This window comes from Sus scrofa, chromosome 14 (genome assembly GCF_000003025.6).
Source record: "Sus scrofa isolate TJ Tabasco breed Duroc chromosome 14, Sscrofa11.1, whole genome shotgun sequence".
In the NCBI taxonomy this organism is placed as follows: Eukaryota; Metazoa; Chordata; class Mammalia; order Artiodactyla; family Suidae; genus Sus; species Sus scrofa.
In genome coordinates this window covers 12,378,945-12,402,650 of record NC_010456.5, presented here as the reverse complement: position 1 = coordinate 12,402,650, position 23,706 = coordinate 12,378,945, and the positions used below count along the sequence as shown (strand labels likewise).

At 35.7% G+C, this 23,706-nt stretch overlaps 1 protein-coding gene across 3 annotated transcripts in view; it reads right to left on the bottom strand.

Moving 5' to 3' along the window:
* FZD3 (frizzled class receptor 3) overlaps positions 7,883-23,706 on the bottom strand; it is a 113,642-nt gene continuing 97,818 nt past the window's right edge. For 2 of the 3 annotated variants that reach the window (XM_021072308.1, XM_013982684.2), the window contains one exon: positions 18,133-19,664. In XM_021072308.1, coding sequence (XP_020927967.1) covers positions 19,451-19,664 — 214 coding nt within the window. In that variant the 3' untranslated portion in view covers positions 18,133-19,450. Of the gene's footprint in view, positions 19,665-23,706 lie in introns of all 3 variants that reach the window. The other variant, XM_001928787.6, reaches the window with a different exon arrangement.

Below are 23,706 nucleotides of genomic sequence, written 5' to 3'. Positions count from 1 at the left end.
TCCTTTACCAAAACCTTTACATCTCTCCCTACAGGATAGTTTTAGTCTTATCTCATAACACTTAACTACTATCTGAAATTAATATGTTAATGTCTTTACTTATTGTTTGCCTCCCCCCATAGACTCAAAATTCTGATTATAGAACTGCAACAAGAAAATTGCCTGTTTTGTTCCCTACCATAACCTCAGCAATTAATAGGTGATTAATAAATACTTATCAATTGAGTCTTTCATAGTCTATAAAGTTCTCTGAATAACCAGGGTTTTTTTTTTTTTTTCATTTTTTAAAGCTTTAATTTCTTTTTTTAAAATTTTTTTGTTTTTTTGTATTTTCTTGTGTCACACCCATGGCATATGGAGGTTCCCAGGCTAGGAGTCTAATCAGAGCTGTAGCCACTGGCCTACACCACAGCCACAGCAATGCATGATCCGAGCTACTTCTGCGACCTACACACCACAGCTCACTGCAATGCCGGATCCTTAACCCACTGAGCAAGGCCAGGGATCGAACCTGCAACCTCATGGTTCTTAGTCGGATTCGTTAACCACTGAGCCACGACAGGAATTCCCATTTTTTAAAGCTTTACTGAAGTATAGTTTATTTACAATATTGTAGTAATTTCTGCTGTACAACAAGTTGATTCAGTTATACACACATTCTCCTTTTTTAGATTCTTTTCCACTATAGGTTATTACAGAATATTGGGTCGAGGTCCCTGTGCTATTCAGCAAGTCACCATTTGGCCAGTCATTGCATATACCTCAGTGTGCATATGTCACTCCCAAACCCCGAGTCCATTCCTCCCCTACCCACCTGTCCCCTTTGGTAACCATAAGTTTGTTTTCAAAGTCTGTGAGTCTGTCTGTTCTACAAATAAATCCATTCGTATCCTTTCTTTTTTAGATTCAACATATAAGTGATATATGATGTTTGTCTATCACTGTCTGATTAACTTCACTTAGCATGATAATCTCTAGGTTCATCCATATTGCTGCAAAGGACATTATTTCATTCTTTTTTTAAAGCTAATATTCCATTGTACCGTATTTTATTTTTTCTCTCCTCTGATGATAGACATTTAGGTTGCTTCCTTTGTAAATAGTGCTGCAATGAATATTGGGGTACATGTATTTTTTTTCAAATTATGATTTTCTTTGGATATATGCCCAGGAGTGGGATTGCTGGATCATAAGGTAGTTCTCTTTTTAATTTTTGAGAAACCTCCATACTGTTCTCCATAGTGGTTGTACCAATTTACATTCGCACCAACAGTGTAAGAGGGTTCCCTTTTCTTCACACCCTCTCCAGCATTTATTGTTTATAGACTTTTTGATGATGGCCATTCTGGATAGTGTAAGGTAGTATCTATTTGTCATTTTGATTTGCATTTCTCTAATAATTAGTGCTGTTGAGCATATTTTCATGTGTTTTTTGGCCATCTGTATGTCTTCTTTGGAGAAGTGTCTTTATATTTTTGCCCCATTTTTTTTTTTTTTTTTTTTTTTTTTTTTTGCTATTTCTTTGGGCCGCTCCCGCGGCATATGGAGGCTCCCAGGCTAGGGGTTGAATCGGAGCTGTAGCCACCGGCCTACGCCAGAGCCACAGCAACGCGGGATCCGAGCCGCATCTGCAACCTACACCACAGCTCACAGCAACGCCGGATCGTTAACCCACTGAGCAAGGGCAGGGACCGAACCCGCAACCTCATGGTTCCTAGTCGGATTTGTTAACCACTGAGCCACGACGGGAACTCCCCTGCCCCATTTTTTGATCAGATTTTTCTTTTTGATATTAAACTGCATGAATTGTTTGTATTGTAATCCCTTGTCAGTTACTTTATTTACAAATATTTTCCTTCCCAGTCTGTGGGTTGTCTTTCCATTTTGTTTGTGGTTAATTTTGCTGTGCAAAAAATTTGTTTCACTAGGTCTCATTTGTTTATTTATTGATTTTTTTTATGGCTGTACTCGTGATATATGAAAGTTCTTGGGCCAGGGATTGAATCTGAGCCACAGTTGTGACCTAGGCTGCAGATGCAGCAATGCCAGCTACATTTAACCTACTGTGATGGGCTGGGGATTGAACCCAGGCCTCTGCAGTGACCCAAGCCACTGTGGTTGGATTCCTAATCCACTGCACCACAGCAGGAACTCCATATTTGTTTATTTTTTTTCTATTTTCATTGCTCTAGGAAGAGTATCTAAAAATATTTTGCTGTGGTTTATGTCATAGTGTTCTGCCTGTGTTTTCCTCTAAGAGTTTTGTAGTACCTAGTCTTATATTTAGCTCTTCAAACCATTTTGAGTTTATTTTTATGTATGGTGTTAGTGTTCTAATTTCATTCTTTTTACAGTAGCTGTCCAGTTTTCCCAGCACCACCTATTGAAGAGACTTTTTCTCCATCATATATTCTTGCTTTCCTTGTCATAGATTAGTTGACCATAGGTTCATGGGCTTATTTCTGGGCTTTCTATTTCCACTGATCTATGTTTGTTTTTGTGCTGGTACCATACTGTACTGGTTACTTTAGCTTTGTAGTATAGTCTGAAATCAGAGAGTCTGATTCCTCCAGCTCCATTTTTCTTTCTCAGGACTGCTTTGGCTATTCTGGATTTTTTAATTTCCATACAAATTAAATTTTTTTTGTTCTATTTCTGTGAAAAATGCCATTTGTAATTTGATAGGGATTGTGTTGAATCTGTAGGTTGCCTTGGATAGTATAGTCATTTTGATAGTATTGATTCTTCCAGTCCAAGAGCATGGTATATCTTTAGTTCTGTTTGTGTCATCTTTGATTGTTTTCATCAGTGTCTTATAGTTTCAGAGTACAGGTTTTTGTCTCTTTAAGTAGGTTTATTCCTAGGTATTTTATTCTTTTTGATGCAATGGCAAATGGATTGTTTCCCAAATTTCGCTCTCTGATCTTTCAAGTTAGTATATAGAAATGAAATAGAGTTCTATGTATTAACTTTGTATCCTGCAAGTGAATGCCCAATTTTCATGGCAGAAGTAACCTCTTCCATATTTGTGCTCGAATAACACTTTGAACCCACCAGTATTACAGTACTCATGTGTTTAAAAGCTCATCTCCTCACTAGACGGTACAAGAGTATAAATCATGACATTTTCTTTGAATTCTTAGGGTCTGAGTCACTACCTGGCAAGGAGTACATAAACAAATTAATCTTTACTGAATATATGAATGAATGAATTCATGCTAAAGAATTGTTACAGAGACTTGGAAAATAATTTTCTGAAATTGCTTTTATCAACAGACAAAAAAACCAATATAAATATAACCCTCAGCTCTGGAAAAATGCCTAAGACTGTGACAACTAAAACAAGCTTGTGGGAGGGAGTGGGGTGGTTGGGGAGCTTGGGGTTAATAGATACAAACTATTGCCTTTGGAATGGATTAGCAATGAGATCCTGCTGTGTAGCACTGGGAACTATGTCTAGTCACTTACGATGGAGCATGATAATGTGTGAAAATAGAATGTGTACATGTATGTGTAACTGGGTCACCATGCTGTAGAGTAGAAAAAAAAATTGTATTGGGGTAATAACCACTAAAAAAATAATTAAAAAAAACAAGCTTGTAGTTAAATATGCCATTTCTATGCAAAAGAACTTCTAATAACGCATAGGACAAAAGAGAACAAAAAAAGGAGTTTCAGGCTAAAGGATTTAGTTTGCTCTCCTCTGGATCTAATCAATTCTTATCAATTCTAGTGTTGTAGCAATGTCCCTAGAAATAAGTCAGCTGCTGGCAGCCCCATGGCCCATATAATCTTTGGAATTTTCAGAAATGCATATCACCACTCTGGGAATGCAAGGGACTTCTCTCCTTGTCTTTATGGGTTCATTTGGAATCTACTCAACTGATGGCTGAGGCACAGGTTATTACCCTGGGAATCATTAGCAACAATTCCTTAAACTGGCTTAACCAAAGCCCAATTTGTTGCCAAAGAACAACGTCCCTTCTTCTGCCTTTGCAGGCCCAGGACATTCAGGAAACCAGAAGCTTACATACAGATTCTAGTGCATGGGTTTATTTCTCATATTCAGCCAACACTTTTCTGGTAAACCTGGTGCCAAAACATGCTTAAAATAAAAATGTACACACTTTGTTGTTTGGCTTCATATGAAGTGTGTGAATCCTTCTATTGTATTTACTACACAGTATTTATTTTACAGTAATAAGTTAATATTATTTGAAGTTGATGGAGACTTTCCATTAGCCCTTTAAGGCCTAATCCTGGTTTTGACCTAAGAGACAGTGAAAAGGGCTCAACATAATTTTTCAGTAGCAGAATAAAGATAGTGACTAAGCAGTACCATAGCAAAAAGCTGTTATTTTCAAAACATTTTTGAATACATGCTTAGTTTCATTTTGATTTTAAAAAATAAATAAATCAACCCTCGATTGTGAATGTGTGTGTTGCTCTGGAGTACTAAGAGACCAGGTGGTAAAGCTAGGTTCCTTACCTTTGGAATTCTTGGCACAATTGAAAATCTCAACATTCTCCCAAGGCTTCTTTCATATTCCACTTCTTATCTTCTTCTGACTAATGGATGGGTATGCTGGTGGGAGTGTGGGGTTGATAAAAACATACACGTGATTAGCAGAGAGAAATGAAGAGCAGTGTCTAAAAGAGGAAAGTAGAATGGAAGAGAGGATGAAAGGAGAAATGGGAATAAAAAGAAAACTGGAAAATAATGGTGAATAAAATGAATAATAAAATTGGAAGAAGGGTACCAGGGACCAATGGCTCTTGTTAACATCAGTACCTCTAATCTGTCCCCTCACCTCAACCATCTGTTTTGTGGCAAATGCCAGCTCTCTTAAATGTTTCTGATTCTTATTGGACTCCTTGGGCTATTTTCCATTACTCACCTGTTCACTGCCTATACTTCACAGATGGGGAAGTGTGAGGCTAAGTATATTCATTTTCTATTGCTAACAAATTACCCTAAATTTAGGGGCATAAGCAACACAAATTTATTATCTTTTGTAGGCCAGAAGGCTGATGTGGGTCTCCTGGGGCTGAAAGGAAGATGTCAGCAATTCCTTTCTGGAGACTTGAGGGGAGTGTTAACTTCCTTGCTTATTCCGGTTGTTGGCCAGCTTCAGTCCTCTGCAGTTGTAGGCTGGAGATTTATGTTTTCTTGTTGATTGTCAGCTATTCCCAGTTTTGAGAGGCCACCCACCTTCCTTAGCTTCTGGCCTCCTTCCTCCATCTTTAAAGCCTGTAACAGCAGGTTACATCCTTCTCACGTTGCATCTTTATTCTTCATTCAGTGTCACATCCTCTCTCTAACCTCAGCTGGAAAAAATTCTCTGCTTTTAAGGACTCATGTGATTAGACTGGGCCCTCATAAACAACCCAGGATAACCTCCCCTTCTCAAGGTCTACAGTCCATCAGCAAAGTCCATTTGCCTTGTAGGATAACATACCCACAGGTTCTGAGAATTAGGGAATGGACATCTTTTGTGGCCGTAACTCAAGAGCATGGGATGCTGAGCAAATTAATTTCTGATTGTTTCTCCTGGGACATTTAGAAGGATGAGGGCTTTGGGAACAGGCAAAACGTATGAAGCACATTAGCAGGGTCTTGTTTCCATGTGAGAATATTAAATTAAGACAACCAAATAAGAATGGAAGGATTCTGGGACCAAGAGTCTCTTCAAAAAGAATGTTAATAGATTCTTTAAAAATCACAGAAGGAAAAAGACAGCTAGAAAACAAATGGGGGCATTAAAATAGAATTTTAGAAGGGATCTAGAAACTATCTAATTTTAAATTCTCTTTAAAATTTTTGAGATAATAGATTTACAGTTTTAATGTTTAATCCCATACCCGGTTCCTTCCAATGATATTTTTGTAACTGTAGTACAATATCAAAACCAAGAAATTGGCATAGAGGATCCACATATTTTACTCAAATGTCACCAGTTTTACATGCACTCATTTGTATATACAATTCTGTGCAATTTTACCATGTATAGATTTGTGGGACCAACATAATCAAGTTATAGAACGATTAGCGGTTTTTAGTAGGTTCTTTGGGTGAGGCCAAGTTAAATGGAATTTCGGGTACTTTCTCTTTACTCAAAACAGTCTGCTTTTATCTGTTTTATGTACTCAGACTACATACACATTTTCTTTGATGAAAGGATCCTATAGCTAAAAACTTTCATTTTACAAATGAAGAAGCTGTGTATGTATGTTATATCTATGTGCTCCAGCATACACACTGTGATCAGTGCTCCATCCACTAAGGACCAACATTTGTCTACAAAGTTACCTAATGATAAACCTGAAACACTAAAAAGAAAAAAAAAAAAATCCGGGAGTTCCCATTGCAGCTCAGGGGAAACCAGTCTGACCACGAGGATGCAGGTCTGATCCCTGGCCTCGCTCAGTGGGTTAAGGATCCGGCATTGCTGGAAGCGGTGGTGTAGGTTGCAGACCCAGCTCAGATCCCAAGTTGCTGTGACTGTGGCATAGGCTGGTAGCTGCAGCTCCGATTTGACCCTAGTCTGGGAACCGCTATATATCGCAGGTCTGGCCCTAAAAAGACCAAAAAACAAAAACAAAAACAAAAACAAAAAACAAAAAACCAAACAAAAACCCTTCTCTTTGAATGTCAACACCTAATTTTAGCAACCATGAGACAATCATTTAGGATTTTTTTCATCTTAAATATTTGGTTCACATTAGAATTGTCAGGATATTATGAACTTTATTTAGTTCATTGCCTGGTACAGAGTAATCAATTGGTGCTTCAGGGCAGTAACTGGTAAATATTAGTTTGAACAACTGATGAACATGTATACATATAACTTCATCTCCTTTCAATGACTAGAGGGAGATAGTTGTAAAAAAAAAAAAAAGTGCCCCATTCTGTGACAAACTCAACAGAAGTATGGTGTGCACAGTACAGCATACACTGGATTCCCCCCTCATTTTATAGGACCTGAAGATGTGTGCTCAGTTCTGTGAAACGTTTTAAGAGGGATATTCACCACTGGAATCTTTTGAAGGGGGAATGACTCAGATCTGATAGAAGTCATAGAACAGATCAGGAATTGGAGAACTGGAGAGTAGGACATGTTTGCTTATAGAAAAGATTTGAAGGAAAGAGCATACCTTTTTTCAAATGACTAGAAAGTAGTCCTGTGAACGAATTATTGTTTATCTATATGTGTGAAGGTAACAAAGACATGTATTTTCCATTCAATATATGGAAAGCCTTTTGTGATAATTAGAGCTGCCTCAAAATGGAATGGAAGGCTGTGCAGAGTAGTAAGCTTCCTGTTACTGAAATCATTCAGGCAGATGCTTATAAAAGATGATTTTGAAGGATTTTTGCACTGGATTGGAAGTTGGACCTTATGATTTCTAAGGTCCCCTCTGACTACAGACTGAATGATCCAGGCAAAAAGTTCTAATAGTAGTTTACATCCTGATCTGCCTTCTTGTGCATGGAAAAAAAAAAAAATCAACTGATTTGCTTAAGTGGGTAGGATTTCCTATTGAGAAATTGATATACTTTAATGTATTCATTTTTTTCCAACAGATATTTATTGAGCCCCTCTATGTCCCTACAAGTACTTATGTATAGAGGATATAATAATGAACAGATACGGAATTTACCTATATTGAAAAAATAAGTGTGAAAGAGATATGATACAAAATGGTGTTTATATAGTGCTATATTCTAGATTAGTATGAATCGTACATTGTCAGAAATGAAAAAATTAATAATTAGAAGAATATGAAACCTAACTTAAACACAGCAGTGAAATATATTAAAATAAAGAGTCTAGAATATGATGTAGAAAAGTATAAACTAAATCAGGTACTAATGACAAAATAGAGAACAAATTATTTAATTTTATTACAAATTTCCAATTTATAACCAAAATATACAACCACTACATTTAAAATCAGTTTGTACACTCACAGTTAAAGTGCTAAGTAAAAACATTTACAAAAACTGACATCAGTCTACTGTAAACAAAATAAATCTACAAGAGCAGAGTGCAAAGCACATCCAGCTAATGTGAAAATACAGTTCATGCTCTAATCAAGTGCACTTGCCCTATACATATCTCAACAACAGTCACTTTTCCACTCATTTGGAAATGAATGAACAATTTTAAATACATAAAAAAGGAACATGAAGAACGAATGCCACAAAATACAAGTCTTTATTAGCATAAACAGTTTCTAACTAGATGTTTATATGATAAAGCAAGATTAAAACTTTAGAATCAATTTTAGAATCACCTCATCAATTTAATTCAGAAAAGGGTCTGAAAACTAAATTGCTAAGTGCCAGTTGTTTAAAAATTATAGTTTTTTTTTTTTAATGAAAAAGGAATACCATCTCTACCTTTATATCTCTTGAAAAAAAGGAGAAAGTTATGGTCATTGTTGATAACAGTAAAACGAGGAATTTTTTTTTTTTTTTTAACAAGAATGAATAGTGCTCACCTGTAAATTTAGTACCAAGGAGCAAAGCTGGAGGAGAGGCCTGCCTAAGGGAGAGAGACTGAGCCTGCAACACAGATGGTCTTAGAAGAACAGTATGGGTGATGGATATCTAGGATGTTCCGGACACAGCTCTTGAACTGAAAAGCATGGCATCAGCAAAGCCCTGACGGCATATGACCCATAAAAAGAAATGACCAGCTCCTTTCCTCAAGGTCACTGAAAATATACAGCACCTTCAGACATCATATGGTTTTAGCAAGAGAAGCAGATTCCCAAGTTAGGTAACTTAAGTGATAGCTCTTGTCTCAAAATAGTTTTGCTAAGACTAATTAAATTATTTCCACTTTTAAACTTAATGTTCTACTAATTGATAGTAACCTGTGCTAACAGCAATGTGTTTGTTTTTAAGAGAGGTAAAAGGGCTATCTATAGTCACTAACAATTTATTCCAAACCAGGAGAGCACTAGCTAAACTGTTACCTCTATTATTCACAAAAATATTATTTATATGAGGAGATGTAGTCTGATTTTGGAACAATCCAATTTGCAATCTTAGAACATAGCTATTTAAAATTGGGGATTTCCTGTGTAGGCACTGCATATTTTTATATGCTTTTTATACTCACATACTTTAATTCTTATAACCTGACACAGAAAAAAATCTTTAAATGGTATTCTATTATTATTATTTTACGGCAGCACCTGTGGCATGTGGAAGCTCCAAGGCTAGGGGCTGAATCAGAGCTGCAGCTGGGGCCTATACCACAGCAACATTGGATCCCCAAGTTGCATCTGAGAACTACTCTGCAGCTTACAGCAACGCCAGATCCTTAACCTACAGATAGAGGTCAGGGATTGGACTGCCGTCCTCATGGATGCTAGTCAGATTCTTAACCTGTGGAGCCACAATGGGAACTCCTTTAAATGGTATTTTAAGGCAAATTTGTTTACTACATAAGAAACGAGTATTCATTATTTTAGAACGCCTACCAAGAAGATAAAATTCTATAGCTGGCAAAATTTGAGTCCATATTAGATACAGGGGTGGGTAGTTATTTTGCCTCTAAATGATATCTACAGACTAATCCTTTGATGTATGACAATATCTCAGGTAATGAAGGCTTAAAAACTATATACACAGACATAATGAAAGGCTTATGTAACTTATGTATTCCCCAAAGATATTTGCTTCAATTACTGAAGTTATTTTGGTTAAACATCTTTGAAAACCGGGCAATTTAACAGCAAAACAAAACAGAATTTTCTTGATAGTCCTGTGGTTATCTGCAGTTTGAGTCTCCTTCATAAAGCCTCTGGCAAGTTGATTAAAAGAGCTGAAATGGGAAGTCAACACATCTGTTCTAAAAGATCTTTTGTTTGGTTGTTTCTTGAATATATATAATGAAATTGTTAACATTAGATCAACAAAACCAGCAACTTCACATAGCCTAGAATATTATTACCCAACTAAGACCATATAATATGAATCTCCTTGGCTTGATTCTCAGAAAGAACAGTTCATCTATGGAAGGGTTTTCTGCTGGGATGATCATGATAACCTAACATATACTACACTGTACAGCATTAAGAAAATAAGACCAAAAAACAAAAGGGCTCAAAAAAAAAAAAAGCTTGTATCAAAGAAATGTGAGCTTCAGGTATTGCATATTACAGAGTGAAATAACTATTAGCTATAATAAATTGTAGACATACACAGTTATATAAATAATTCCGCCAATTCACTATCATATTAAAATACAGCAAAGTTGGTATTTTCTTAATTTAAAAAGTTTAAATTAGAAGAAACAGCTTCCATAGCTCTTTCAACTAAAAAATAAGACAATTTAATAGTTTTTGAGTGTCAAATGAACTTTTCTTTTTGGGACTGGGAGAAAGGGACTGTGGTTTTCCTATATTTGTCATGCTAAAGTAAATGTCTATACTGCAGTCACTCCTTCTCACATATGCAATACTCCATTGGAAAAAAACTCTCAAATTTAAATTCTGCAATTGAAAGTAAAAGCAGAAAAGGTGTTTGAAGTTGGTGTTAAAAACCTGTGAAATCAGATAATCCTAGAGAAGCTAAATTTTTTAAAAAGATAAATGATAAAGAATTCAGGTTTCTGATCATAATTCACAGATAAGGCAGAAATAGCACCTGATGACAAGGGAACTTCCAGACTTTTATTTTCAAATCAGAGAGTCCTTCTCATGATTTAAAAAAATAAGTTCACACATTAAAAAAATACAATATTTTCAAGTACATATTCACCTCACTCAGTTCAACGTAAAGAACTATTGTGTTGATCTTGTCTTAGAAATATAGAATTATTTCATATTAAATTTTTCTGCTGACAAGAGTAGTTCAAAGAAAAATTATCTGAGGCAGGGCTAAGTAAGGGAGAGAGGAAAGACTTCCTTTTCAAAACTGGGGAGAAGATAAGTGTTAGAGAAACAGAAAAATGGCAGATGGATAAATATAAATTAAATCACACTAGGATTATCTGTTTTATCTTACAGAATATTCCATTATCACCCAAACCCATAAAATACTCAATGAAATGTTTGGACCTCAGACTCAAATTTAAGAACTGTAAAAACAAACAAACAAAAAATTCAGAGCCAAAGAACTGAAAGTAAATTTGTTGTTGCTGCTGTTTTTTTCTTTTCTTTTTAGGTCCTCACCTGCATCATATGGAAGTTCCTGGGCTAGGGGTCAAGTTGGAGCTGTAGCTGAGGCCTATACTACAGCCATGGCAATGTCAGATCCGAGCCACATCTGCGACTTACGCAGAGGCTGGTAGCAATGCTGGATCCTTAACCCACTGAGCGAGGCCAGGGATCAAACTATGTTGGGTTCATAACCTGTTGAGCCACAATGGGAACTCCCAGTTGTTGTTTTTTAAGTCAAGATAACACTGTAATATAGGCATGTCTGAATGAGAGAAGCTGGGCATCTAACTTAATTTCTGGAAGTCCAGGAGTTTCCTGATCCAGTGAACTGACCAAAGACAAGGAATCAAGTATAACCAAAGAAATTACACAGAAACCAGTACACCTTCCAATATCAACTTTCCATTATTGTTCTCTACTAAACAGACACCAAACCCAATACCTAGACTGTAAATCTGTACAGAACAAAAGTGTTTAAGAGATTGACAGGAGCTAGTGCAGACAAACTAGAACAAAGACAATGATTTCCAAAAGTACAGGAACCTCCTTGGCTTGGTTTTCAGAGAACGTAATAAAATCTACAAAATAACTCTGCTGAGAGATGTAACTAATGGAATCTCTACATTTTATTATAGAAGGAAGCTTTAGAGAAACATCTTCTGCAGAGCCAGAAAAAAATTAAAAATAATGAACCACATTTACCTCTAACAATATTTTAAAGCAGGACATTCACTTGCCCTTGGCTATATGGCAACTGTATTTATTTGATTAACCTAAGAATACAGCTTAATGTTGAACAGAAAAATTTCAATCAACCCTTCTTAAATTCTTTTTATGTTTATAATTATTTTAATGTCAATGTATTAAGTTTAAATAGTTTTTTAATTAGTTATATGGGCTACTGCTATCACTGCCCCCCCCTTTTTTTTTTTTTTTTTTACTAATTTTACTTTGAAAACATTTTAAGTTCAGCCTAAAAAGCTACATTCATATTTAAGAGAACAAAGATCACAAATGGTACATGTCATTTTTTCTATCAATTTTAAGGTGCTTACATTGGTTCTTTAGGACATTTTTCTTTTGTGAGGGAGAAAGGTCATGTCAATTACCTGTAAGCTTTTATTATCTGTAACATAATTTTCCTCCTTTAAAATTACTTAAAATCATGAATGGAAAACAAAACTAGCAATATATCTGAATCCTACCAATTTTAGTCTAAGTTGCATTAACAGTACAGGCTAACCTAGTAAATATAGTTCATGGGAAGAATAACAAGAATAAAAGCCTGGAATAATAATTATAAAATAGTCAAGGGATAACCAAATCAGAGACAGGTAGAATTTGAGACATGACCTAATCTAATCCCCTTATTTCTTCTATTTACAGATGAGAAGACTGAAGTCCATGAGGTAAAATTCCAAGTTACACAGCTCATTGAAAACTGAGGCAAGACTAGAAATCAGGTCTTCTGACACAAAGTTCTGTGGTATTTAAAAATGAACATAATGCAGGACGTGGTGCAGCAGAAATGAATCTGACTAGTATCCATGAGGATTCGAGTTTGATTCCTGGTCTTGCTCAATGGGTTAAGGATCCGGCGTTGCTGTTGCCATGAGCTGTGGTGTAGGTCACAGACACAGCTTGGATCTGGTATTGCTGTGGCTGTGGCAGAGGCCTTCGGCTATAGCTCCAATTTGACCCTTAGCCTGGGAACTTCCATATGCTGAGGGTGTGGCCCTAAAAAAAGAAAAAAAAAAAAATTAACATAATGCAGTTTCACTAAGCATTAAAAAAACTGCCACTTTGGAAAAAAAGAAATTATGAAGCTCTGAAGTTTTTTCTTTTATGTCAAAAAGCTTGTCAACGACAAGCCAACTTATATAACAAAACCCCCAGAGCTATAATAATAATAATAGGAGTTCCTGTTGTGGCTCAGTGGTTAATGAACCTGATTAGGATCCACGAGGACACCAGTTCGATCCCTGGATCCCTGGCCTCGCTCAGTAGGTTAAGGATCCAGTGTTGCCGTGAGCTGTGGTGTAGGTGGCAGATGTGGGTTGGATCTGGTGTTGCTGTGGCTGTGGCACAGGCTGGCAACTATAGCTCCAATTCGACCCCTAGACTGGGAACCTCCATTTGCCAAGGGTATGGCCCCAAAAAGACAAAAGACAAAAAAAATAAAATGATAATAATAACAATGTAGTTTACCCTACTTCAGGAAATAGGATAAAATAACAAGCTTGAAAGATATCACTGCCTTATAAACACTAATGTTACTAGTGAATAGTAATTACCAAAATAATGGAACACTGGATCTTCAAAATCTGAATTACTGCAAGATAAAAAACTGGGAAAAATGGTGACAGTGGCCAATAACATGAGAAAAAAATTATGAACAATGCTTTCATATCAATGAAAATGTTTAAGGAAGGACATAATATACTTCCTGAGAAAAGTGATTTAAAAAAAAAAACCACTCTGAAGGAAACTATCTTTCAATGCATTTAAATAGATTGAATTCCTCTCTCATAGAAAGTAATGTACTGGTATAGGATTTGACTAAAACATAAGTGGAATTTTACTTTCTTTTACCTTTATGGCAATAACATTTTTACTTCCTACAGATCACAGAGTAAGAAATACGCTGATTAACTTTTTTTTTTGTTTGCTCTTTAGGGCCTCACCCTAGGCATATGGAGGTTCCCAGGACAGGGGTCGAATTGGAGCTGCAGCTGCTGGCCTACGTGACAGCCACAGCAACAGGGGGATCCAAGTCTCGTCTGCGACCTGCACCCTCATGGATACTAGCTGGATTCGTTTCTGCTGAGCCCTACGGGAACTCCCTTATCGACTTATTAAATTAAATCTTTATAAAACAAATAGGAATGTCTACAAAGATGGCTGGTTCTGTGTAGACCTTAACATTTTCTTTCCCAGAAGGCTTTGGATCCTGAGAGAAAAACTGTAATCCTGTATCAATTTGGCTATTAAAGAAGGATAGAATTTAAATTAGAAAAAATCCAGGAGACTAATTACAGTCAGATGGAATGTAAAGATTGCTTAGTCTTCCTATTCCTTCTCAAAACTCATATAATTAGAAAAAAAGAAAAGAAAAAAAAACCTCATATAATTAGAACAAAAAAGGGAAGAGAATTAAAATATGAAGAGATGTCAAAATAATTTTATCATACAAAATAGAAGTGATACAAGAATGTATTATATAGCTACTAAGAAACATATATGAATTAAGTAAACACTTTTTCTTCAGTTGTAAAAGGGCAGAAAAGAAGTTTGAAAGAATCATGAGTTCCTCTGTCCTCTGTAAATCTAGGTTCTATAAAAATGCTCCTTTCTGTGTTGATGTGTGGAAAAGAATGGAGAAATCCTTATTTTATTCAGGTTTAAAAACTATATATACAAATATATAAACAAGATAATTTTATGATTTAAAATTCAAAGTTTTGCCATGATAAAAAACCAACACAAGTTATAACAATGACTTTTAAAAAACTCGTTCTTAATTGTTAAGAATTAGGTACATGAAAGTCCTCAAAGGAAAAAAAATAGAGCCTACACTCCTCTGCATATATTTCTTACACATTTCAGTGAAGCCAAGCTAATATATTTATATCATTCCATATCAAAGGAAAAATACAATGGAGGGCCCCAAATTTCTTTCGAAAGTGACCTACCAATTCAACCATATAAAATTTGAGAGCATACTCTAGTATAATGTATACTAAAGAGCCAATACAATCAAAGAGCATAGCAAATCTTGAAGAAGAACCTCATTTTTAAAGGGATAATTGGATTATTGATTTAAAGATTGTGCCAAATGAATACTGGTTTAATTGCCTATTCTGCTGTTATTGTTAAATACCACCAAAGACCATTATTTTTGTTTTCTGTAACCCCAAAGTTCTTTTTTTTTTTTTTTTGTCTTTTTGCTATTTCTTTGGGCCAATCCCGTGGCATATGGAGGTTCCCAGGCTAGGGGTCGAATCGGAGCTGTAGCCGCCGGCCTACGCCACAGCCACTGCAACACAGCAACGCAGGATCGGATCGGAGCTGAGTCTGCAACCTACACCACAGCTCACGGCAACGCCGGATCTTTAACCCACTGAGCAAGAGCAGGGACCGAACCTGCAACCTCATGGTTCCTAATCGGATTCGTTAACCACTGCGCCACGACGGGAACTCCTTTTCTGTAACCCCAAAGTTCTAACAGAAACAAATACTAACAGTAGGGCAATTTATAGGTTAAAGAGCACTATAATTCTTGTTATCTCATTTGAGACTCACAATATCCAGTGAGGTAGGTTTCCAAACCCAAAATTACCTTATCCTCATTTTACATCAAAGAAATTGAGACTAAGAGAAATTAAATGAGCTGTTAAGTTCACATCAAATTATGGGTCTTTTGAATTCCAAGCCTAGTGGAATTTCATTACTCTAGACTGTTAGTCAACCAAATATGATAATATGTAAATATACCTTTGGCATGTCAAAAGCAATATAAATATCATCATAGTGAAATTTTGGTATATTAATGTTTTCTAAGCTCCAGCCAATGATCCACTACTATATATTTTAAAAAAAATTTAAGTAGTTCCTTTCATTTAATGGGGATACAGCCTAAACCAAGATAGTTACAATTTCAGTTATTTCCAGCTACCATCACAAAGAAGCTAACGAGGTAGGTTAAGATACAGTAAAATTTTCTAATTTGAAGAGATTCTTAGGATTTTTTTATAAGTCTGCTCTAAGAAACAGCTTTAGAAAATTAATAAATGTTTGCTTGAATATTCATTCATCCAACACGTCACAAAGATCTAACTTCACATAAAACCAACAAGAACCTGCTTACTTACTTCCAAGAACTGCTGTTTACCTTTCAAAATCAATAACGTGTTGGTACAAGTTTGTATATATATTTCTTTAATTAAAATAGTAATATGGACTGTTACTCTAAGAGAAATAAGCTTTATTTGGTGCAATTCATGTATTATCACTTGCCACATGTTATTCTGATAGAGACTTCATTTCATTTAGTTTAAATTTAGACTCTTCAAGTTTCTTTGAAGACTCATTACTAGAGTAAAAGTGAGTTACATGAATTACTCATTAATTTAGATATTTACTGAAAACCTACTATGTACTATCCCATCTGCTAGCCGAGTTATTAATCAATTGTTCTTTGAAATTGCTTCAAGCTTAATACTGTTTTGAATCTTTTGCTTTAATCAATGAAAAAATTCAATACAATATTGCTGAAATCAGAGTACTTCTCAAACACCTTTTGGTTATATGTTAACCAGGGTTTTAGAGAGAACTATTATTTTCTCAGTTGTCAACTGAACAAACAAAATACTAAACATTATCATATGCCAATCACAACACAAATTAAACATATGGTAAGAAAGCTGTCTAGACTTGCTCAAATTGATTAAAACTAGTTGAGATTTGAAATTGTTGTTCTGCTATAGTTCTTCAACTGTCTCTCTAAAGAAAAAAAAATTAAATTTGGAGCACTAGTTTGGTAAATCACACGGTCCAAACTAAATATTGTTACTTAAAACAATGTTTTGTAAATTTTGTGGAGCAAAATTAAGATACTGAAAGTAACTGAAAGGCCAATATAGCATTTACAAATAACCAACAGTTAGTTTAATAGAGAAGATACAAAGGTATATATAAAAATCAGGAATTGCGGAGTTAAAATTTTCGTAACAATGTTCACTTAACTGTTTATACTTGGCCCACTTGTACAAGAAAACCAATTAACATTTTGGCAATTGATAATATGATGCAGATGGTGCTGAATGACAACATCTTTGAGCTCAAATTGGTACCTTCTACATTAACTTCTTATTTCTGTGTCTGAATGTTTGTTTTGGTCTCTCCATGCTGTTCTAAGGAGAAATTTTCAGACAAAGGCCTCATGAATTACTTACTGATTTATAAATGAGTTTGGCCTTCATAGAAAAGGTTTACTAACTGTCAGATATGAGGGAATTCAGACATGGCTGTCTTGGGTACTAACTCCAGTTCCAATGGTTAAGAATGAAGATGGAGGAAAAAGTAAAACATTTGAGCCAAATGCTCAAATAAATCTCATGAAGAATAATAAATATTAAGAAAGATGTACTTTGAAAGAAAAAAACATGATATACAAACAAATTATTATTATCAGAAAACTGACTTCTGTGCCTGATGAAAGCTTCTTTTTCAACACCTAATTTCTTGGCAATTTTTGTTTTAAAGAAGGAGAGAAAAGAGTACACACAAATTAAACACATGTTGGGGAATTTACAATGGTAGCCCTCAAACAAATCTCTTAAATCCTCAGTAATCTTAATCCCTTGTATTTCGTATCACTTTACAGTTTTCAAAGAGCTTTCATACGATTTTTCATATCACTATTTAACAACGCTGTGAGGTAGGTATTTATTTTCTATCTTCATTTACAAACAAAGGAACTGAGGCTCAGAGAAGTTGACTTGTTAAAGGTAAAAAACTAGCATATGGCAAAGCCAGGCCTCTCTCGAGTTTAGAATATTTTTTAAAGTGTGATTCTTGATACTTGATTAAGAATCACCTGTGGTATAACTACAGATTTTAAAGTCCTACCATCACTTTTGACTTACTGAGTAAGAATCTTTTGGAATGGGATCCCGAATTCCAACTATATATCAGGTAATGATATAAAAGCATAACATTAAGTCCAGCTAGACTTTCATGTGATATAAAATAATATCATCAAATCATCATCGGGGCAAGTTAGTTTAAAACAACCTATAACCTGGCTGCAGATCAGAATCACCCGGAAAGATTTAAAAACAAAACTACCAATTCTCATCTGAATGAGAGGAAAGTGTCAGGCATCAGATATTCCCCAAGTGATTCTTATCTAAGGTCAGGGTTGAGGACTGCTTATTTTAATATGCTTTTCTATATAACACATCCAGCATTTTCCAGAATTTTTTGTTCCCTTCTGATTAATTTCATGCCTAATAAAGTTCACAGTTTTTACTGCAAATTACTTCAACATCACAAGACAAAATGTCAAACATTTTTGAGTTGATATTTTTAAGATTAAAAGATACTTCACAGCAAGACTAATCATGCTTGATTTTGCTACAATGATTTGTCAAATACCCCAAATTAATCACCACTTTGGACTTAGATTATATATATTTCAGCTGTAAACAAGAATGATCCAGAATCTGAAAAGAGGGGTGCGGGGCAAAAGCTGCAGCCTATTGGCTATTGGGCAATGCTAGTGCGGACAATCAACTCACTGATAGGAGAGGCCTGGATACCAAGGTCCGGTGGCTTTGGCAAGATCAAATCTCACTGTAGAAAAATACAACAATGAATACAGAGGAGACATTTTGCTATTTTGTAATTATGGTTACCACAAAAAACCTTAGAATGTGTTATGCTTATCTTACATGCGTCCACAAAACGGATTTGAACATGAAGTTCTCCTGAATCAATACTACATGGAAAATGTGGCTACAAATTAAACATTTTCCATCATGCATATGGATAAGTTATAAAAACATGGCCAGTAAAAGTAATATTTACAAAAGTAATAAAAACAGCACAATTACTGGGGAAAAAATGCCCATCTCTGCTTTTACTCCATTGCTAATCCTATTCCTGTATTTCTCTGCAGAAAGATTATTTTGATAGAATTTCAAAAGAGCCATCTAGACTAATCAGATCCTTCTATGATTTTATACTCTATTAGCTAAAATACCCTTGCTGATTTATCAGATTCTCCTATAGTTTATAAACAGTTCTTTTTCACTTAGTGGAAAGAAAACTACAAAGTCCTACTATTCATCTGAGAAATAAACCTTGCATAGAAAATGTCTTTAATTCTGAAATTTTGTTTTATTAACAGAACTATCAGAATGCTATCTCACAACCATCTGATATTATACGGAAGTTCACTACAAAGCAGTCACCACACATTTAGGATTTTTCTAAATATAAAATAAGTGGGTTTATAAAATTGCTTACCAGACAACTATTTCTTCATAACCTAGAAATAAGATTTACGTGATGATATAATTCTCAGCATTTTGGATACCTTGATGTTCCAAGTTTGATGCAATACAAAAAGCAAAATTTACTTTTCCAATGGACACAAACTGCACCTGACTGAAAGCATCATAACAGAGAGTTACAGCAATCAGTCATGCAAAGGCAAAGGATAAAAAGCTGCTTTTTAGATGGCACAGGTTTTCCACCTTAGGACAGTTTAAGCACTGGTTCCATCTTCTTCGATAACCCGATTCATGCTGGTGCCGTGTGTGATGTGAGTCATAGGATTATTACTGAGATCTCTGATGCTGCTGTGTCGTGACTGCTCATTGAGCCGATGAGAACTACTGTGCCTGGAGTGATCTGTCAGTCGTGACATGCTGCCATGAGGTGGTCTCTCCTCCATCCCTCTGTAACTGCAGGGAGTATACCTAATACAAGAGAGTTTATTTTGAAGGAGGTAACGGAACATACTAGAAAATAACACTAAAAATTTTCATGGACATACGTCATTAAGTGAAAGGATTAGGAAACGAATGAAACTGGGTACAAGCTGCTGTGTCCTCGGGTTTTGAAGTAAAAGCTTTTTCCTTTAGCCTCCCAGGCCTCCCCTCAGTCTCAGAGAGATAATGATTAGCAAGTACTGATACAGTTAAAAACCAGTTAAAACAGTCTCCATGATGTTATGCCTGCCTTGGCCCACTAACTTACCTTAACCAGCTTTTCATAAATGATTTCTTCCTTGTTTAATTTCTTTATTTTACTAATGATTATTTTCTAATGAGAGTTATATTGCATGCCTAGTGTTTTCCTTAACACCATCTTCCTTTTGTGAGTGATAATCACTGCAGAGGTCAGGGTGCAGACCCCGTCACTGGACCAACTGACTCTGGCCTTGATGACTTTGAAATGATTTATGGAGGGAGAAGAATGCAGAAACCCTAATCCTTATCAACAGCCACTTTTTTGTTTTGTTTTGTCCCCTCCACCCCCACCCTGAGCTAAACCTATAAAACCCCTTGCTGTCCTCTCTCAAGGGAGGACACAGTTTTGAGGGCATTAGTCTGCTCTGGCCTCCTTTATCTGGCAAAGCAACAAAGCTGTTCCTCCTGCTTCACTAAAACTCTGAGACTTAATTGGTGCCAGGGTACAGAGGCCAGTTTTGGTTACACTAATAAGTGAAAAAGTAACTTTTGATGATTTACACTGTAGAATTATTCAAATGGCTAATCAATAGGGGGAGAAAATCTACTAATTAGGCTCAGAATTAAGGTATGCCTTGTTCAAGGACAGAACCTGAAGCTAAGTAGATCTGAGTTATCTGGAACTATGCTAAGTAAGGATACTTTTCTCATTCAAATATGTTCTGGGTTCTTAAGGGGAAGGGTAATGGAAGAAATATGGCATTGTCCCAGGGAGTCTACAAGATTGGTTATAATCAGTACTACAGCAAACTCCAATTTTACTGAAAGACTAGGATTGGAAAAGAAGCATATGAAATTAAAGGAGAAATTAGTGTAAGCTTTAAAAAAAAAAGTGAGTGAATTGGCAGGCAATGATGATGCTAAGTGCAGACAGCTTCTTTCCAAATAGCCTAGTTAACAACTGAATTAACTACCTGTAAAAGGTCTTAATTACTTTTCATTAGGGCTTGAGGCTGTAAGAATGTTATTTCATAGAAGCTACATCAACTTAAATATACAAGCAACAAGCTTCTAACACTTTGTAACCCATATTCCCCCACAAAGCAAATTCTCTCTGTATCCCTAGCATAAGACTAAGCTTTTGAATGTGTCAACTAGATGAAGTTGCTTACTGCAGGCTCTCTTCCCCTCCATTGTGGTACTTATTTTGGAAAGCAGCAGTGGGAGCTGTTAAATTTTCTTTTGTTGTGATCCCTACTCACTGAGCCCCCATCAGAGGTGAGAAAACTCACACTCATACATACTATACATCTTTTTGTAGAAAGTATATTTAGGGTAACAAAGATAAAAGAAAACTGAATATAATTTATAATTTTAATTAATATATTACATTTTAAGTAATAATTCTAAAAATAAGGAGGTAGCAGACCATTCCTTTTTAAAAGTCATCAAAAGAACTAATCACAAGCCACCTGAATAGCTACTGGCTGTCAAAAAGCATTTATCATTTCCTTCATAATAATTACAAAGCTCATGACTCAATATGAATCATTTGTGAAATTTAAAGATTTTAAAGACTGATTCATATGCTCCTGAAGTGACCTAGTTTTACAGCAGTGCCTGTCAAATGTTTTCATTAGCTCACAGAGTTTAAAACTTAAATCCTGCTAAAATTATTTTAAAAAGCATATCTTTTTTTTTGCAGTTTGAATAAAGCAAAGAAGGAAATTTAAGAATGAAAAGCTATATTAAAATGTTTTTAGGAGTTCCCGTCGTGGTGCAGTGGTTAAAGAATCTGACTAGGAACCATGAGGTTGCAGGTTCGATCCCTGGCCTTACTCCGTGGTTAAGGATCCGGTGTTGCTGTGAGCTGTGGTGTAGGTTGCAGATGTGGCTTGGATCCTGCGTTGCTGTGTTGCTGTGGCTCTGGTGTAGGCCAGTGGCTACAGCTCCAATTAGACCCCTAGCCTGGGAACCTCCATATGCTGTGGGTGCAGCCCTAGAAAAGACCAAAAAAAAAAAAAAAAAAAAAAAAAATTTTCTAGAATTTTTTTTTTTTTTTTTTTTTTTTTTTTTGTCTTTTTGTCTTTTGTTGTTGTTGTTGCTATTTCTTGGGCCGCTCCCGCGGCATATGGAGGTTCCCAGGCTAGGGGTCGAATCGGAGCTGTAGCCACTGGCCTACGCCAGAGCCACAGCAACGCAGGATCCGAGCCGCCTCTGCAACCTACACCACAGCTCACAGCAACGCCGGATCATTAACCCACTGAGCAAGGGCAGGGACCGAACCCGCAACCTCATGGTTCCTAGTCGGATTCGTTAACCACTGCGCCACGACGGGAACTCCAAGAATTTCTTATGTTAATGGATAAAAGAGCGTTTAATTCTTATTCATCAAAAGACATTTGTGGAGTTCCCTGGTGTACAGCAGGTTAAGGATCCAGCATTGTCACTGCTGTGGCGTGGATTGCAGCTGTAGTGTAGGTTCAGTCCCTGGCCTGGGAACTTCTACATGCTGTGGGTGAGGCAAAAAAAAAAAAAAAGACATCTCATGTTCAGAACATAAATAGTTTGAATTTTTATTTGCATGTTTTGGTAAAATAATTACATTTTTTGCAAATGAAAATATTTCAGAATGAGCTTGTTAATCTAGTTAATAATTACTTTGCATAGTGATTATTGCCCTAAACCAAGTGTAAGATTTTTCTAAATATGATCTGCCAGCTAATTTGGAGATCTTTTACCTTTCATTGACTTCATAAGTTACTTACTTCAAATATGGCAAATGGAAAAAAAGAAGCAAAATCTGATGCAGTGTTCTAGGAATATCAAACTATTTAAAAATGTGAATTGAGAATTTTCTAAAATGAAACCTAAATCTTTGAGTTTAACAAATAAGACTCAAAGAATACATTTTACATAGAAAAAATTACTATATTGAGTTCTTATGTCTAATTATTTAAGTGAAATATATGGCTAGCCACAAGATTCTATACCATGAACAACTGCTCATGGATAATTGGGAATCAATTATATTTTTCAATTATATTTTTCAATTACATAGAAAAATACAGTGTCTAATTTCACTTGTAAATATGGGAATAACCAAGTTTATTTCTCTTTTGACAGTAATTTAAACCACTGTGACCATCTACTCTAAAATACCACATAAAATGTGCATTAATTTTAATATAAGCTTAGACAAAACAGGATGGTTAATTTGTTAAAAAGATAATGTGATGCATTCCAAAGTCAAAATGAAGAAACTTAAAGATGATTTACTCTATGATTCTTTATATTATTTGCTACCATTAATATAAATAACTGAATTCACTGTGATTTCACTAGTATCTCATTCATTCCTTAGCTTTTTCCCTTGTCATGTCACCTATGTATCAACCTAACCGCTTGTTCTCAAATTACCACCTACCTTCTCATCCACTTCCTCTTCTACATCCCCTCATCTAACTACCAATTACTTATTTTCTGAAGTTGACATATATTGTAGGTATATTTACCTAAGTCTATTTTATTTTATGTAACACTGGGATCACTAATTATCCATGAAGGAGTCTGGATTACAGTGAGTACTGAGAAGCAGGTGTGTGTGCATACATGTGATCTCATAGCCAAGATACCATGAAATGATAAAAAAAACCATGACCAGGAGTTCCCGTCGTGGCTCAGTGGTTAACGAATCCGACTAGGAACCATGAGGTTTCGGGTTCGATCCCTGGCCTTGATCAGTGGGTTAAGGATCCGGTGTTGCCGTGAGCTGTGGTGTAGGTTGCAGACGCAGCTCGGATCCTGAGTTGCTGTGGCTGTGGTGTAG